Genomic DNA, 17,067 nt, shown 5'->3' with positions numbered 1-17,067 from the left:
AAGAAAAGGACGCAAATTTCGTTTGGGTACAGCATTGCATGACCGCGCAATTAGAAGTTAAAGCGACGCAGTGCCAAATTGGAAAAAGTCCTCTGGTCCTTAAGCAGCATAATGGTCCGGTCCTTAAGTGGTTAAGCTTGATTACCACAAATAGAGAGGTAGATAGAAACACAGGAGTGAGTTTATAATGTGCCATAGAAGTGTACCATACCTCAGTGGAGATAATTATCTAAAACAGTCTCTTGTGGTAACTTTAAATAGCTTTAGATATACTTTATAACTTTCAAAAGCATAGTACTGCAGTTCTTTGAGGTGAGAGAGGGTTAATTTTCATACCTTGGAATGATTCATTATCTTCTCTCCATACCTCCTGAGATGTTCTGAGACAAACACTTGTTTTCTGCAGGATAGAGTGCTCAGCTGTTGATTGCTCCGTGCCAGAGACGTCCTGGTTCACCGATATCACAAGCTGCTTATACACTCCACCTCCATTCCTCTTCTCTTCTCCTGTCTTCTCTCAAGCCCATCCAAATGTCTTGTAGGGATGTGAGAAGGGCTGCAGGGGGGGTCTCACAGGGGGAGAAACGTTCGTCCAGCTACACAGGAACAAGCTTCCCACATGGAGGAACCGTTAACCTCCAACTTCTCCCAGCAGCTGCAGTAGCACTAAAGTGATACCGAGTGTGGAGGTCTGTCCTTTGTCAATCCCTCTGCAGGCTCTCACCCTGCTCTGAGTTCACGCCGCTCGGTCTGACCATCCCACCTCAGCTCCCACACACCAGCGCCGCCGACAGGCCCCTCCCCACGCTCTGACATGTCACGTCAGCATCCTCCCCGCCTCCCTCCAGATGTGCCTCTTCTAATCATCAACCATGTCAGCAATTACTGTACTCAGGATACATTTGGGATTTTCATGGGTCGCAGCACTTTGTCAGATCTTTTGTGTGGGGGAGTGGAGGGAGCTCAGACATCCCCAGCAGATCACAAATGTCTTCTAATGACAGATCAATGACTTGACAATATACACATTTTCTATTATAGACATGTGCAAGATGAAAAAATGTGTTTAGTTTCGTTTCGTTTTGATTCGTTATTTAACTAAATTCGTATAGATGAATTTGTTGCATTCAATACATTCGTTTTCGGGATTCATTTCGTTTCGTATTCAAATTTGAAAAATTCGCCCATATTCAAAAACATTTGACCGCATTCGAAAAAAAACCTATCAGATTCGAAAAAATTCTACCGCATTCGAAAAAATTTGACCGAAATGGAAAAAGTAAACTATATATAACCATTTTGCGAAATTCGAATAGAATAGAAAATAGAAAAAATAGCATAGAAAAACAATAGAACAGAATAGAAAAAAAAATATAATATATTTTATTCTAATCTTTTCTATTCAAATTCATTCTGTGCCAAATTCCAATTTCAGAAGATGGTTATATATTTTTTTTTTTTAAATTCTATTCTGTTCTATTGTTTTTTCTATTCTAGTCTTTTCTATTAGAATTTGATTTCATTCTACTTCTATATAACCATTTTCCGAAATTCGAATTTCGTATAGAATTAATTCACATTCAAATAGAAAACATTAGAATAAAATAGAAAAAAAATGGAAAAGAATAGCATAGAAAAATAGACCAGCAAAGAAAAAATATTATATATACATCTTCCAAAATTCAAATTTCGTATAGTATGAATTTGAATTCAAATAGAAAAGATTAGAATAGAAAATAATTGAAAAACAATAGAACAGAAAAGAATAAAATATAATATATATATATATTATATTTTATTCTTTTCTATTGTTTTTCTAGTCTATTCGTTTCTATTATTTTCTATTCTAATCTTTTCTATTCAAATTCATTTTATTCGAAATTCGAATTTCAGAAGCCATCTTCCGAAATTTTCGAATTTCGTATAGAATGAATTCAAATTGGAGTAGAAAAGTTTAGAATAGAATAGAAAAGAATAGCATAGAAAAACAATGGAACAGAATAGAAAAACACATAATATATATTTTATTCTATTCTGTTCTATTGTTTTTCTATGCTATTCTGTTCTATTATTTTCTATTCTATTCTAATCTTTTCTATTCAAATTTGATTTCAGTCTACATGAAATTCAAATTTCAGAAGATGATAGATATATATATATATATATATATATATATATATATATATATATATATATATATATATATATATATATATATATATATGTCATGATATATATCATCTTCCAAAATTCGAATTTCGTATAGAATTAATTCAAATATATATATTATATTCCTACCCAGGAAGACAGACCCAGCTCTGTGTCAGGATATCAAAATACATTCATCACACCCTAAATATAAATAACTGGAAGGACAAGAACTAAAATCTTGACCTACACCCAACACCAATATACCCAATACAACCAGCAGCATTATTTGCATCACTGCCCTCACCCAGCAACCCTCCACAACCCATTTCCAGCTTCCATCGGTGCTCATACTCACATTCTCTGCCATTCTGCTTCCTTATCAGACAAACTTGTGATCAGCTGCACTTCTACCTCTTCATATATAGGAGGTCTGCTGAGGGTGGAGCCAGTCAGGAGGGAGGAGTCACCCAGCCCCCGAAGGATCACCCCGCCCAGAAGGATCACCCTACCCAGAGGGATCACCCCGCCCAGAGGGATCACCCCGCCCAGAGGGATCACCCCGCCCAGTACTCCCTGGACTGAGAATTGTTCCAGAAGCGCTCATTACAGAGAATGAATGAAATGTGGATCCGGTGTGACTGAGCATGGGGCGTCCATCGTCACTCTGCTGGGATGTCACCACTCACCACAAACAGCAAGGGGGCAAAAGATGACTATCCTCAAAGTCATTTCTACAACACAAAGGGGGAGATTTACTAAAACTGGAGAGTGCAAAATCTGGTGCAGCTGTGCATGGGAGCCAATCAGCTTCTAACTTCAGCTTCTTCAATTAAGCTTTGCCAAAAAAATGCTGGAAGCTGATTGGTTTCTATGCAGAGCTGCACCAGATTCTCTACTTTCCAGTTTTAGTAAACCGACCCCAAAGTAACAATTTCCATTCCCTGCCCCCCACCTCACACCCCGATACCAACCACTACATCCCTTGGTAACTTCTTTGTCTGAGTTTAGATCTCTGTTTGTCCCAATCATGTTTGAAGCCATTTCCTGCTGATGGACTCACTACCTCTGCTGGAGGTCTATTCCGAGCATCAACTACCCTTTCAGTAAAATATTCCTTTCTAAGATGAGTTTGGAACTTTCCTCCAGTTAGTTGGAGGTCATGTCCCGTGTTCTTCATCTTGGCTTCATATTGGAAATCCCGCCCTCCAGATCCTTATTCACCCTCTTGATGTATTTTAATGTTCTGGTCATGTCCATCCTTTCCCTTCTTTCCTCCAGACTGTACATATGAAGTCCCTGCAGTCTCTCCTGATATGTTTTATCCCTTAACTCCTTCACCACCAGAACTCTCCTCATGGCCGGTCACACTCGTCCTGCAGGAAGATACATTCCACTACATGAACATGAATCCCCCTTCATCCCCATGTGACTTCTTCATGTTTATGTGCTGCAGCATAGAACACGGGACATGCTGGATTTTTGCACATTTACATGCATTATGTGGGCCGATTGAAATAAATGATATTTGCTGATATCATGTAGTGTTGTGTTTGTTCTTCTGTCTCACCTCTATGTATTTTTTCTCTTGTACTAAACTGTATCAGGTTACTGTTCTGTTGTATGCTGACATCTAGTGGTAGTTTAGGGCAACTACAACTTCTTTAGTTATGTGATTTGCTATCTCCCTGTGTTCTCCCCTCCTGTTTAGTGCTAGTTAGTGTAGTCTTAGCTACACACTCCCTGTTTCTACCATAGTCCCTCAGTCAGTGTTAGTTCTTCTCTGAGACACAGTGCAGGAAAGTCATTGTCTTCTTACACTTTAAAGACTGGACACACATCCTCTGTACTGTTCTTATCTGAAGTAAAATGACATTCCATTATTGATGAGGAAAGCTGCCTGTGGATGGTGCCAGGTCAGCAGGTGATTATACTGTCTGGGCAGACTGGGCGGACGATTGAAGTACGGCAATGTATAAAGCAGCATTGGAAACAGAACACAGATTCACCATGAAAACTTCCTGTTACTGCTGATACAAAGTCTGAATTGGCTTCACAAATAGTAGAATATATCTTTGTATGGATTGTGCATTGAGAAAAGTACAATATTATTTAGGGGCCAAATAAATAATTCTATGGGGCTGCCCATGGCCGTCATGTTGTGTTTGGACTTGCTGCAATATGGATGATGTTCTGGTGTTGGAAACCTGAACTCCGACCCGCCATCAGAACCGGCCGCTCCATATAATCCACGGCCACTTCAGGAGCCAAGAACCTACCTCACAGCAGGGGGGTAATACACACTGCGGTATATGTCAGAGCTATATACATGTATAATAATAATAGTGTGTGACTGTGGGGGGAGGGGACATTAGAGTGTAAGCTCCTCTGGTACAGAGACTGATGTGATTGGTTCAGTGTTCTCCGGGTGTCTTGGAATATCTGTGCATATGGCTGTGATCATCATGGGACATCTGTGTACCTGGCTATGGGTGTCTTGTAGATCTCGAGGTAAATAACGGGTGGGAAGAGAGTAAAGCTGGCAATAGACGGGCAGATTTTTCCTGAGAAAGGGAAGGACCTCACCTGTCTTTATCCTCAGTCGGGTCGGGACGACTCGCAGGGAAATCTCCGGGGATCGGAGGAGGATCGTGTTTTCTCCTCATCAGTACAGAAATGTCTCTGGTGACAGATAACGTCTCTCAACAAGTGTCACATAAACACTGAAGACTTCTTTCATGTCCATCAATCATCATTAGATACGTCTTGTATTGCTTATGGTCAAATTTCATTTTAGTCTTTCAAAAAGGCAACATGCCACACACAAGAACATTCTGTACATTCCCCTCCCCCCCCCCCCCCGGGGGTCTTTACCATTCCTTTGACCTATAACCGGCACGGCAATCTTGTGGATTTGCAAAAAACCTCCCTTGAAATAGATTTTTGTATAATATCTTATTTTAATTGATTTCTCAGTATGATTTTACAAATAAATGCAAATATAATATCAATTAAGCAATAAATAAATAGAAAGTGGAAAAATGCAAAAATAAATAAATACAAAGTTAGGAATATAGTTATAATAATATACAAGAAAAGTATTTTAACCCATGAAAATAGTTCCTTCCATGGGGAGTATAGGAGAGTGACAGTGACCTTCATGAATCCTATACTATCTCTCTGAATGACATCTGTGAGGAGTATTGGATCCATGTACCCCCCATGTCTTATAGAATGTTTCATAGCCCCCCTTACACTTATGAACCCAGCATTCTACCTCCATAGTCCTATCTACCTCTAACTTTAGTCTCCACCTAAGAGGAAAGGTAATACACTCTTCTTATACACTATATTGTCAAAAGTATTGGGACGCCTGCCTTTACACACATATGAACTTCAATGACATCCCAGTCTTAGTCCGTAGGGTTCAATATTGAGTTGGCCCACCCTTTACAGCTATAACAGCTTCAACTCTTCTGGGAAGGCCGTCCACAAGGTTTAAGAGGGTGTCTATGGGAATGTTTGACCATTCTTCCAGAAGAGCATTTGTGAGGTCAGGCACTGATGTTGGACGAGAAGGCCTGGCTCATAATCGCCGCTCTAATTCATCCCAAAGGTGTTCTATCGGGTTGAGGTCAGGACTCTGTGCAGGCCAGTCAAGTTCCTCCACCCCAAACTCGCTCATCCATGTCTTTATGGACCTTGCTTTGTGCACTGGTGCTCAGTCATGTTGGAACAGGAAGGGGACATCCCCAAACTGTTCCCAAAAAGTTGGGAGCATAAAATTGTCCAAAATGTCTTGGTATGCTGAGGCTTTAAGAGTTCTCTTCACTGGAACTAAGGGGCCAAGCCCAACCCCTGAAAAACACCCCCACACCATAATCCCCCCTCCACCAAATGATTTGGACCAATCAGTGCACAAAGCAAGGACCATAAAGACAGGGGCTCAACTGCCTCCACTCCGTGTCCCAGTTGTATTGTATCTTCTCTACTGTTGAGAAAAGCTCCATTATGTCTGCTTTAGTTGTTAACTCTTCAATATATTCCCTTTGGACCCCTTTCACACTGGGGTGTCAGCACCGTTGGCGGTAAAGCGTCGCTATTTTTTGCGGCACTTTACCACCATTTTTTGGGGGGTTCGGCCAATAGCGGGGTGGTTTTAACCCCTGCTAGGGGCCAAAAAAGGGTTAAAACAACCCGCAAAGTGCAGCTGCAGCAGCGCTTTGCCGGCGGTTCGGCAGCGGTGTCCATTCAGTTCAATAGGCAGGAGTGGTATAGGAATAGAGTATTCACTGCTCCTTCACCGCTCCAAAGATGCTGCTAGCAGGACTTTTTTTTAGCATCCTGCCAGCGCACCGCTCCAATGTGAAGGTCCTCGGGGCTCTCACACTGAAGAGACAGGAGAGGCTCTTTACAGGCGCTATGCAGGCTCTATTTTTAGAGCTGTAGTGCCTGTAAAGCGCCTCAGTGTGAAAGGGGTCTTAGGCTCGGTTCACACACCACAGTCCATTTAACATTGTTTCCTGTGGGACATGTTTGCATCCATGCGATTTTCAGCCACTGCGTTTTTGGAAAGGGTCAGGGACTTTTTCTCCACAACAGGATGCAGTTTGTATTTAATAGACCTCAATGGACCCCCAGTAGATGCGTTCCTAATGTGTTTTGCGCCTTGTGTTTTTTACAGGCTCATCATATAATGTGAAGCGTCCAGTGGGAGGAGCTCCCTGTGTGATCCTTATCAACGTGTCTTCTAGCCGGCCAGCAGTGTGGAGTTGCATGTCAGGTACCCTACAGGATCCACCTCACTGCTGGAACCAGCATGGAACACAGTTACCAGATGTGACGTCAGGAGGGGAGGTGATGCGTTTTGGAGCATGCGCACAATCTCCTTTTTATGACCCTGAGTGCAGCACAGCGGATCCTGTAGGGTGGAGGTTTCACATTATATGATAAACCTGTACACCTTTTCTCTCCTCAGGCCATTAAAATCTTGTTTTTTATTGCACTTAGAAGAGACTTCTTTCTGCTTTATCTTTTACCAGACTTTGCTTCTCCCATGAAGTGCTGCTGACATGTACCATAAGACACCCGCCCACTACCCGACTTGTCTTCATTGAGTCATAGAGTTTGAACTTTCAGTTTCCTGGATGGTCTTTATCTAGAGCGCCCTGTATCCCACTATACTATGTGTCCAAAGTCACAGATTAGGGTTAAGGTCTCGGGTTAGAGATAGAGTTTTGTTTAGTGTTTGCTGTAATTATTAGGGCTAGAATGCTAGAAGGGGGTGGGGTCACCCGGTTACATCACCAGGGGGCCCCACCCTCGGCTATATAGCAGCTGTCACTGCGAAAAGACGCCTCCCAGCTAGGCAAAGCTATTTATTTTTTCCTATTTTTTGGGTCCATCAGGCGCTGTGATTGAAGATGGATGGACATTGCGGGACACTTTTTTTGTAATACAGGAATTGTCCAAAACTGTCTCCCTTTGTTTTTACTTTTTTGTTGAATGGGAAGGGGTACATTGTACCCCATACCCATTTACATGGGGGGGTGGGATGTTAAAAGGGGCTTCCAGATTCCAATAAGCCCCCCGCCCGCAGACCCCCATAACATCCAGGCAAGGGTTGTGGGGATGAGGCCCTTGTCTGCATTAACATGCGGACAAGGTGTTTTGGGAGGGACACTAGATGATACTAATTAGGGATGAGCTGGACACCCCCCGGTTCTGATCGCACCAGAACCTGCGAACGGACCAAAAATTTGCGCAAACTTTAGAACCCCATTGAAGTCTATGGGACTCGAATGTTCAAAATCAAAAGTGCTAAATTTAAAGGCTAATTTGCATGGTATTGTCCTAAAAAGGGTTTGGGGACCCGGGTCCTACCCCAGGGGACATGTATTAATGCAAAAAAAGTTTTAAAAACGTCTGTTTTTTCGGGAGCAGTGATTTTAATGATGCTTAAAGTGAAAAAAAGTGAAATATTCCTTTAAATATCGTACCTGGGGGGTGTCTATAGTATGCCTGTAAAGTGGCGCGTGTTTCCTGCGCTTAGAACAGTCCGAGAGCAAAATGACATTTTTAAAGGAATAAAAGTCATTTAAAACTGCTTGCGGGTTTAATGTAATGTCGGGTCCTGGCAATATGGATGAAAATCAGTGAGACAATCGGCATGGGTACCCCCCAGTCCATTACCAGGCCCTTTGGGTCTTGTATGGATATTAAGGGGAACCACACACCCAAATTTAAAAAAGGAAAGGTGTGGGGCCCCCAGGCCCTATATACTCTGAACAGCAGTATACAGGCGGTACAAACAAGACAGGGACTGTAGGTTTGTTGTTAAGTAGAATCTGTTTGTAATTTTGAACTGGTACATTTTTAAAGTGCAGCTCCAGCCAAAAAATCAATTTTTAAGCTTTTTGGAAAACACACGGAAGGGTTATCACCTCTGTGCAGGGGCAGATCTAGGGGGGGCAACGAGGCAATTGTCACCCCCGAGAAATTTGTTGCGGGCCTGGCAGATAAGAGAACAGGCGGCTCCACGAGTCGCTCCACAGGTCTCTCCGCGGGTGAACCGGGTGGCGTGGTTTGTGAGTGGTTGGCGCAGTTTGTGGGCTGGGCTGCACGTCAGTGCATGAGCGCACATCTGGCCAATCAGCTAGCCAAAGGATGGGGAGCAGAGAGATGAGATCATCTCTCACCGCCCTGCATCCCTGCAGTAACTAAGTTTCGCCCTCACTGTGCAGGCAGCGTGGGCAGCATAGAGATTACATTACCTCTCTGCTGCCTGAGTCTGGGACACAGCAAGAAACAGACAAAACACCACCTTAGCAGGCAGATGACTATCTGCAAATTGTGGCAGGTGACGTGGCAAGTGACAATCCACAAGGTGTGGCAGGTGACATGGCAAGTGACAGGTGACGTGGCAAGTGGACAATCCGCAATGTGTGGCAAGTGACGTGACAAGTGACAATCTGCAAGGTGTGGCAGGTGACGTGGCAAGTGACAATCCACAAGGTGTGGCAGGTGACGTGGCAAGTGACAATCTGCATCTGGTGGCAGGCAAGTGACAATTCGCAATGTGTGGCAGGCGACGGTGGAAAGTGACACACTCGGGACTCCCACTGATTCTGCATTATGGCAAGCTGAACCATTTAATTTTATATTACAATGTAATAATATATATAATGCACTTCAATCATCCTGACACCATAACAACCATGGTGCAGTGATGAATGAAGCGCTGACTGAATATAGAGTCTCCACTGAATATATAGGCTACACTGAATGCAGAGTATATATATATAATATATTTACAGGGCTTTTTTTCAGCGGGAACACAGTGGATCGCAGTTCCGGCACCTCCTGGACTGACTGTATGTAATGGCAAGGGGTGCTGGGGTGTGCTGCAGGGTATTGATGCTCACTGCTGGGGATCTATTCTAGCTGGAGGGGATCTATTTTTGCAGGGGGGGTCTATTGTTGCTGAGGAGGTCTGTTGTTGCTGGTGGGGGACCTATTGTTGCTAGGGGTGGGTCAGAAATCTGTTGATGCTTCCCGGGAGTCTATTGTTGCTGGGGGGGGGGATTTTGTTGTGGGTGGTACATTGTTGTTAGGGGGATCTATTGTTGCTGGCTGAAGGGGATCTATTTTACTGCTTTTCTTGATATTGTTGCCAAATTCCATACAAGTTACTTAGCACCTCAAAATGATACTTGTTTCTTTATTGTCTAAAAGGGGCGGTACTGGGAGGTGGGTAGGGGCGTTGAAAAGGGGTGACTCAGAAAAGGGGAGTCACAGCAATTCCATTGATTCTCAGGAATAAAAGAAACACTTACAATAGTGTAATTCCATTTCTCACATTTATTGAGGGCGCTCCCGGAGGAAGTTGCAGGACGAAAATATTCAGGGCGTGTTTTTGCTTTTTATTATCAGTGGTAGTAAGGTTAATAATCTCATCTACAATTCTAGTGTAATTATTTATTCTTTTCATTGCTTCAATTCCCCATCCTGTCCAGGAATTGAACCATGACCATGACATGTCACCTTCAGTAAACAGTTCTATTTTGAACACTGAAGAGTATTTTGGACTTTTATCTGGACACACTGTATCTTTGCGAACAGCCAAAGCAGATGCTAACTTCCCAATATAACATGTTCCTGTAACATTAGTAGAAAGCCAGGCGTAAGCTTTCTTTCCACTTATGTAATATAAACCTCTATGTATGGATGGTATGTCTGCTCCGAAAAGGGAAACGGCATCCTGTTCAGCTCTCTCCTAGCTTTCTCACAATAATGGGTTCATCAGGGCTGGTGGTACATTTGTTGGTACAGCGGGTAGTCATACAGAGACATAGCCTGATGAAGATGTAAATAACAAATATGAGAAAGAGGAACATCACAATGTAAGCGCCTAGTTTCTGTAACCATCTTGCTATGCCATATAAAAAGTCACCAAAACCTCCTAAACACTTAAAGGGGTTTCATTCATCTTTAACAATATCTCTGGCCTTATTCTGTACTTCTCTTATCTTAGCAAGATACCCTTTAATAATGTCCTCATTATCAGAAATGTATCTACAACAGTCAGTGTGAAATACCTAACACATCCCACCTTGAGCTGCAGTGAGATAATTTAGCGTTATCTGTGCTCTAATACTACTTTACTAATACTACCATGTCCATGACATGTCACCTTCAGTGATCAGCTCTCTTTTGAACACTAAAGGGTATCCTGGACTTTGATCTGGTTGCACTTTATCTTTTCGAACAGCCAAAGCAGGTGCTAACTTCCCAATTTAACATAACGGAAAAAGACCAAAAATTTTGAAAAAAAATGATATTTTCTACTTTTTGTTATGAAAAAAATCCAAAAAACTCAATTTTAGTCATACATTTAGGCCAAAATGTATTCGGCCACATGTCTTTGGTAAGAAAAATGTCAATAAGCGTATATTTATTGGTTTGCGCAAAAGTTATAGCGTCTACAAGCTTGGGTACATTTTCTGGAATTTACACAGCTTTTAGTTTATGACTGCCTCTGTCATTTCTTGAGGTGCTAAAATGGCAGGGCAGTACAAACTGCCCCCAAATGACCCCATTTTGGAAAGTAGACACCCCAAGGAAATTGCTGAGAGGCATGTTGAGCCCAGTGAATATCTTTTTTTGTCCCAAGTGATTGAATAATGACAAAAAAAATTACAAAAAGTTGTTACTAAATGATATATTGCTCACACAGGCCATGGGCATATGTGGAATTGCACCCCAAAATACATTCAGCTGCTTCTCCTGAGTACAGGGATACCACATGTGTGGGACTTTTTGGGAGCATAGCCGTGTACGGGGCCCCGAAAACCAATCACCGCCTTCAGGATTTCTAAGGGTGTACATTTTTGACTTCACTCCTCACTACCTATCACAGTTTTGAAGGCCATAAAATGCCCAGGTGGCACAAAACCCCCCCAAATGACCTTGAGGCTTGTTTGGCAGCATGGAGGCAGGAATAATATATTGTGGATTATATCTTGTTAAGTTTAGGGTAGTCTCAGTCATATTAATAAGTATTAGTATATAGTTACTTAATGTAAAATTGGTAATATGTGTTCATATTATGTAGATGTTTATATAACATTACATGATCAGCATATTACTTATAGAGTGTTACATGTGGGCTTGTCAATCAAACTCCATGACTCTCTGAGTTAGGATTTCCTTTTGTGTAGCATATTACTGAAGTTAGCAGAAATGAATGTGTGCCATACAAGGTTTAAAGTGTGTGTGAGGTTATGAGGTTCACATGTAACATATAAAGCCAACGTTTCCATATTGGAGGGCAGACAGACACAGACACCCACTAGAGAGATGACACCGACATATTTACACAAAGAGACTGATAAGTTGGGACAGCTGAGATCTGCCAGAAGTCTAAGAACATCATTTTCTGCTTCTCTTTGGTTTCACAAAACATCATGAAAGACTGAAGCCATCTGCCATGAAGCACACAGGCTTTCATAAGCTTATTATAGCTTTATGACTATTCTATTTCATATATTTTTACCTACACTGAACTGAACTGTTATACTTTTTTCATTGTATTTATGATGCCAAGTGTGATCAATAAACTCACACTTTGTTTTCAAGTCAGTCTGACTATCGATGCTATTCATCCAGAAATGCCCTAGAATATTAGATATTAGTAATATTCTTCAATTATTATACATTTATAAAGCTCTGACATATACTGCAGCGCTGTACAGAGAACACTGAGCCAGTCACATCAGTCTCTGTACAGAGGAGCTTACACTCTAATGTCCCCTCCCCCCACAGTCACATCAGTCTCTGTACAGAGGAGCTTACACTCTAATGCCCCCTCCCCCCACAGTCACATCAGTCTCTGTACAGAGGAGCTTATACTGTCACTTATCTTTGATTTTATGTTCCTCTTGTGTCTCATATGATGTCATGAATCTCATGTGATGTCATGTGTATCAGATAATGTAAATTGTTACTTTGGGGGAGAGTAAATCTACTTGCACATTGCTTCCTTTCAAAAACTAAGAAAAACACACGTGTGTTTGCTGCATTTTTATATCGTTTTGGCCGCATTTCTGGTGCATTTTGCACCTGTGAAAAAAAAAAGACATGTGACTCAAAAGCTGCACCAAAAACACAACCGCAGGTGCATTTTTTATGAGTTTTTGATGTAGTGTGAATTAATTTCAAAGAGGAAGTGCTTTTTTAGTGTGTTTTTTTTTTTTTTTTCCGCACCAAACATGCACCAGAAATGCAGTAAGCAGAATTTTACAAAACAAATCAGTTTGAAGAGTTCTAAAAGATTTCATAGTCATTTGTTTTTCTTCTGCTTTTTCCGCTTCAAGAAAAACAAATCAGTGTGAAAGCAGCCTGACTAAAACTGGAGAGTAGAGAATCTGGTGCAACTCTGCATAGAAACCAATCAGCTTCCAGGATTTTATTTGGCAAAGCTTAATTGAAGAAGCTGAAGTGAGAAGCTGATTGGCTCCCATGCACAGCTGCATCAGATTTTGCACTCTCCAGTTTTAGTAAATCTCCCCCTTTGTGTTGTAGAAATGACTTTGAGGATAGTCATCTTTTGCCCCCTTGCTGTTTGTGGTGAGTGGTGACATCCCAGCAGAGTGACGATGGACGCCCCATGCTCAGTCACATCGGATCCTCATTTCATTCATTCTCTGTAATGAGCGCTTCTGGGACAATTCTCAGTCCAGGGAGCACTGGGGGGGGTTATACTTCTGGGTGGGGTGATCCTTCTGGGCGGGGTGATCCCTCTGGGCGGGGTTATCCCTCTGGGTGGGGTGATCCTTCTGGGTGGGGTGATCCTTCAGGACTCCTCCCTCCTGACTGGCTCTGCCCTCAGCAGACCTCCTATATATGAAGAGGTAGAAGTGCAGCTGATCACAAGTTTGTCTGATAAGGAAGCAGAATGGCAGCGAATGTGAGTATGAGCACCGATGGAAGCTGCAAATGGGTTGTGTAGGCAGTGGTTGGTATAGTGATGTGGGAAGTGGTGTGTATGATGCTGTTGGGTAAGGGCAGTGGTTGGTATGGGGCAGATGGATGTGGGTAGTGGTGCTGGTGAGGGTAGAGGGTTGTTGGGTGTAGGTCAAGGTTTTGGTTCTTGTCCTTCCAGTTATTTATATTTAGGGTGTGATGAATGTATTTTGATATCCTGGCACAGAGCTGGGTCTGCCTTCCTGGGTATTCTTAGTATACGGTATATACTGGGATGGCTCAGACACTCCCCTCCTCCACATTTGCCCTTAGTGACCCACCATTGCCATGTCTTTGCCTCCTTATCGTTAATGTATGAATAATTATATTAACCATTTGCTGTGCAGTTTTATAAATCTAATGGTCCTATTCTGAGATGTGACATGTCCAGTCCCTCTGGGTTACTCCATTGTGGCAGATCATTACCTCTCTCCATGTGGGATGGAAGGTGGGAGTTAGAGCAGGCCTTGTGCCCGTCAGTAATTGGCACCGTCTGGCTGTCTGTAGATAGGACTATAACTTATATAAAGATCTGGGCAGCCGGCATACATGACATGAACATTATAAGAGAAAATGTATATATTGTCAAGTTATTGAACTCATTAGAAGACATTTGTGATCTGCTGGGGATGTCTGAGCTCCCTCCCCTCCCCCACACAAAGAATCCAACAAAGTGCTGCGACTCACAAAAATCCTAAATTTATCCTGAGTACAGTAACTGCAACCATGAGACGTCTCTTCTGTGTATATACAGGGTGTAATAATAATCTCCCCTCTCTCTATTATACAAGATGTAATAATTCTCTTTTCTCCCATACAGATTTTTTCCTTGTATAACTTCAGCCTCAAACCCGGCCAGTGTGTGGAGGTGGAGGGCTTCATTCCGAAGGACTGTATAAGGTAGGTGAAGATGCTAACCTTGGCTACTTCTTATATAATACAATACAATAAGCAGCGCAGGTTACAATGTGTGACAATAAGTCCCAATGTACATTTTAAAAAGTCCTTTGAGCACTGAAAAGCTCCTCGTGAGATGTGTACGGTCTGTTGCTAGGGCAGCCTTATGAAGGGGGTGAAGCCACTCCAAATATGTAAAAAAGGAAAAACAGCAAAGGCGCCTCTTAGTAAGATCGCAAGTATTTAATGATACAATTCCATTAATACACTCACATGTGAAGACTGTATAGTCCGGCATAGGTAGATACAGTAAAGGCCATGTCCGTACTCTCAGATACAAAGAAAAAGCCTGATTCCTCTATGCTGCCTGCTGGTGTAATGCCGACTTCTGGGTTTCGATCGTAGATCGCCGTACAGAACGAGGCTTGGTCAGGCAGTTGAATGGAGGGCTGGAGCGCAGGTCGGTGGTGGCACTGTACTGCTGTAAAGCAACACGTTTCAGAGCATGCGCATTGCAGCGCGCTCCTTTTTCAAGCTATCTATAGCTTGAAGATAGCTTGAAAAAGGAGTGTGCTGCAATGCGCATGCTCTGAAACGCGTTGTTTTACAGCAGTACAGTGTCACCACCGACCTGCGCTCCAGCCCTCTATTCAACTGCCTGACCAAGCCTCGTTCTGGACGGCGATCTACGAAACCCGGAAGTCGGCATTACACCAGCAGGCAGCATAGAGGAATCAGGCTTTTTCTTTGTATCTGGGAGTACGGACATGGCCTTTACTGTATCTACCTATGCCGGACTATATAGTCTTCACATGTGAGTGTATTAATGGAATTGTATCATTAAATACTTGCGATCTTACTAAGAGGCGCCTTTGCTGTTTTTCCTTTTTTACTTCTTATATAATGTCTGCTCTCTGTATAATACAATTTACCAAAAGTACAACTTACAAAAGTAGAAGTGTGCTCTGTGTACAATACATCCTACTGACCCCTCACTGGGAATTTGGGGTGTGTGGTCCCTCAAATACCTGACATCAGATTGTTTTGCTCAGAGCAAATTTAGCTCCAACATTTGTTCTTCTACATTGTGACAAAATGTCATCCTGGATAAAACTTGTCTGACTTATCAGCCATCATCTGAAATGTGACAACTGACATACATTGTTGTCGTTCTTTAATCCTGAACCCCACTAACCTGTATAGCTGCTCCCAGAAGTTGCTCGGGTCACTCTGCTCCCTTTCCCAGTTGCTCGGGTCACTCTGCTCCCTCATCAGTGACTCAGCAGCTCAGATCTCCTTCTCCCTCTCACTAGTAGGATGGGAGAGCTGAGACCAGACTTGAATGACTTCACTGAACTTTCAGGAAGAATTGTTCCACAGTGGCTGCAACTACAAATCACACCGACCTAGTGCATTACCATAAATCTATTTTATTAGGTAAATAAGTGGCAAATTAATACTCAAACATCATACATAGACATATCTAAAAACCTGATCAGACCACCTCCAGATCCACCATAATCCCCAGATGGAATGGGAAGACCTCATAGTGTACAGGAAGGGATGACGTGTTTTGAGGTTCAAGCTTTCTTCTCAGAGCAAAATACATGTGTAACAGAATATCACTTTTAAATACTAAAATGTACTATTGACAAAAATTTGGGCCCCCCTGGTGCAGGGTAACACAGGTTACATGAGCACTTAAAAAAAATTCCCCAAACACAATGCACAAGCATAGGGTTAAATGTATGTAGTGAAGTCCTGAGACCCTTTTGGTCTAATGAGAACCTCCAGAGTCAGGGACAGCTGACACCCTTCTATGTAGAGTGGGTTACAAGGCATGGTGGGTGTAATGAATTAGAGCAGAGACTGCAAGCCAGGCCTTCTTGTCCAACATCAGTGCCTGACCTCACAAATGCGCTTCTGGAAGAATGGTCAAACATTCCCATAGACATTCTTCCAGAAGTGCATTTGTGAGGTCAGGCACTGATGTTGGATGAGAAGGTCTGGCTCACAGTCTCTGCTCTAATTCATCCCAAAGGTGTTCTATGGGGTTGAGGTCAGGGTTCTGTGCAGGCCAGTCAAGTTCCTCCAACCCAAACTCACTCATCCATGTCTTTATGGACCTTACTTTGTGCAGTCATGTTGGAACAGGAAGAGACAATCCCCAAACGGTTCCCTCAAAGTTGGGAGCATGAAATTTTCCAAAATGTCTTGGTATGATGACGATGCCTTAAGAGTCCCTTTTCTCTGGTACTTAGGGGCCAAGTCCAACCCCTGAAAAAGCAAACCATAATCCCCCCTCCACCAAATGATTTGGACCAGTGCACAAAGCAAAATCCATAAAGACATGGATGAGTGAGTTTGAGGTAGAGGAACTTGACTGGCCTGCACAGAGTCCTGACCTCAACCTGATAGAACACCTTTGGGATGAATTATAGCGGAGACTGTGAGCCAGGCTTTCTCATCCAACATCAGTGCCTGACCTCACAAATACTC

The 17,067-nt window shown here is 42.6% G+C and overlaps 1 protein-coding gene across 2 annotated transcripts in view; it reads right to left on the bottom strand.

Annotated features, from left to right (window-relative positions):
- The window catches only part of LOC141102659 (galectin-1-like), a 36,757-nt gene extending 20,869 nt beyond the window's left edge, over positions 1 to 15,888 (bottom strand). The window contains exon 1 of one of the 2 annotated variants that reach the window (XM_073591569.1): positions 15,764 to 15,888. In XM_073591569.1, coding sequence (XP_073447670.1) covers positions 15,764 to 15,840 — 77 coding nt within the window. In that variant the 5' untranslated portion in view covers positions 15,841 to 15,888. Of the gene's footprint in view, positions 1 to 336; positions 839 to 15,763 lie in introns of those variants that run through there. The other variant, XM_073591568.1, reaches the window with a different exon arrangement.
- Positions 15,889 to 17,067: the final 1,179 nt, after the last annotated feature.

The sequence above is a fragment of the Aquarana catesbeiana genome, linkage group LG07, assembly GCF_042186555.1.
Source record: "Aquarana catesbeiana isolate 2022-GZ linkage group LG07, ASM4218655v1, whole genome shotgun sequence".
NCBI classification, from domain to species: Eukaryota; Metazoa; Chordata; class Amphibia; order Anura; family Ranidae; genus Aquarana; species Aquarana catesbeiana.
This window is presented reverse-complemented; position numbering and strand designations above follow the sequence as displayed.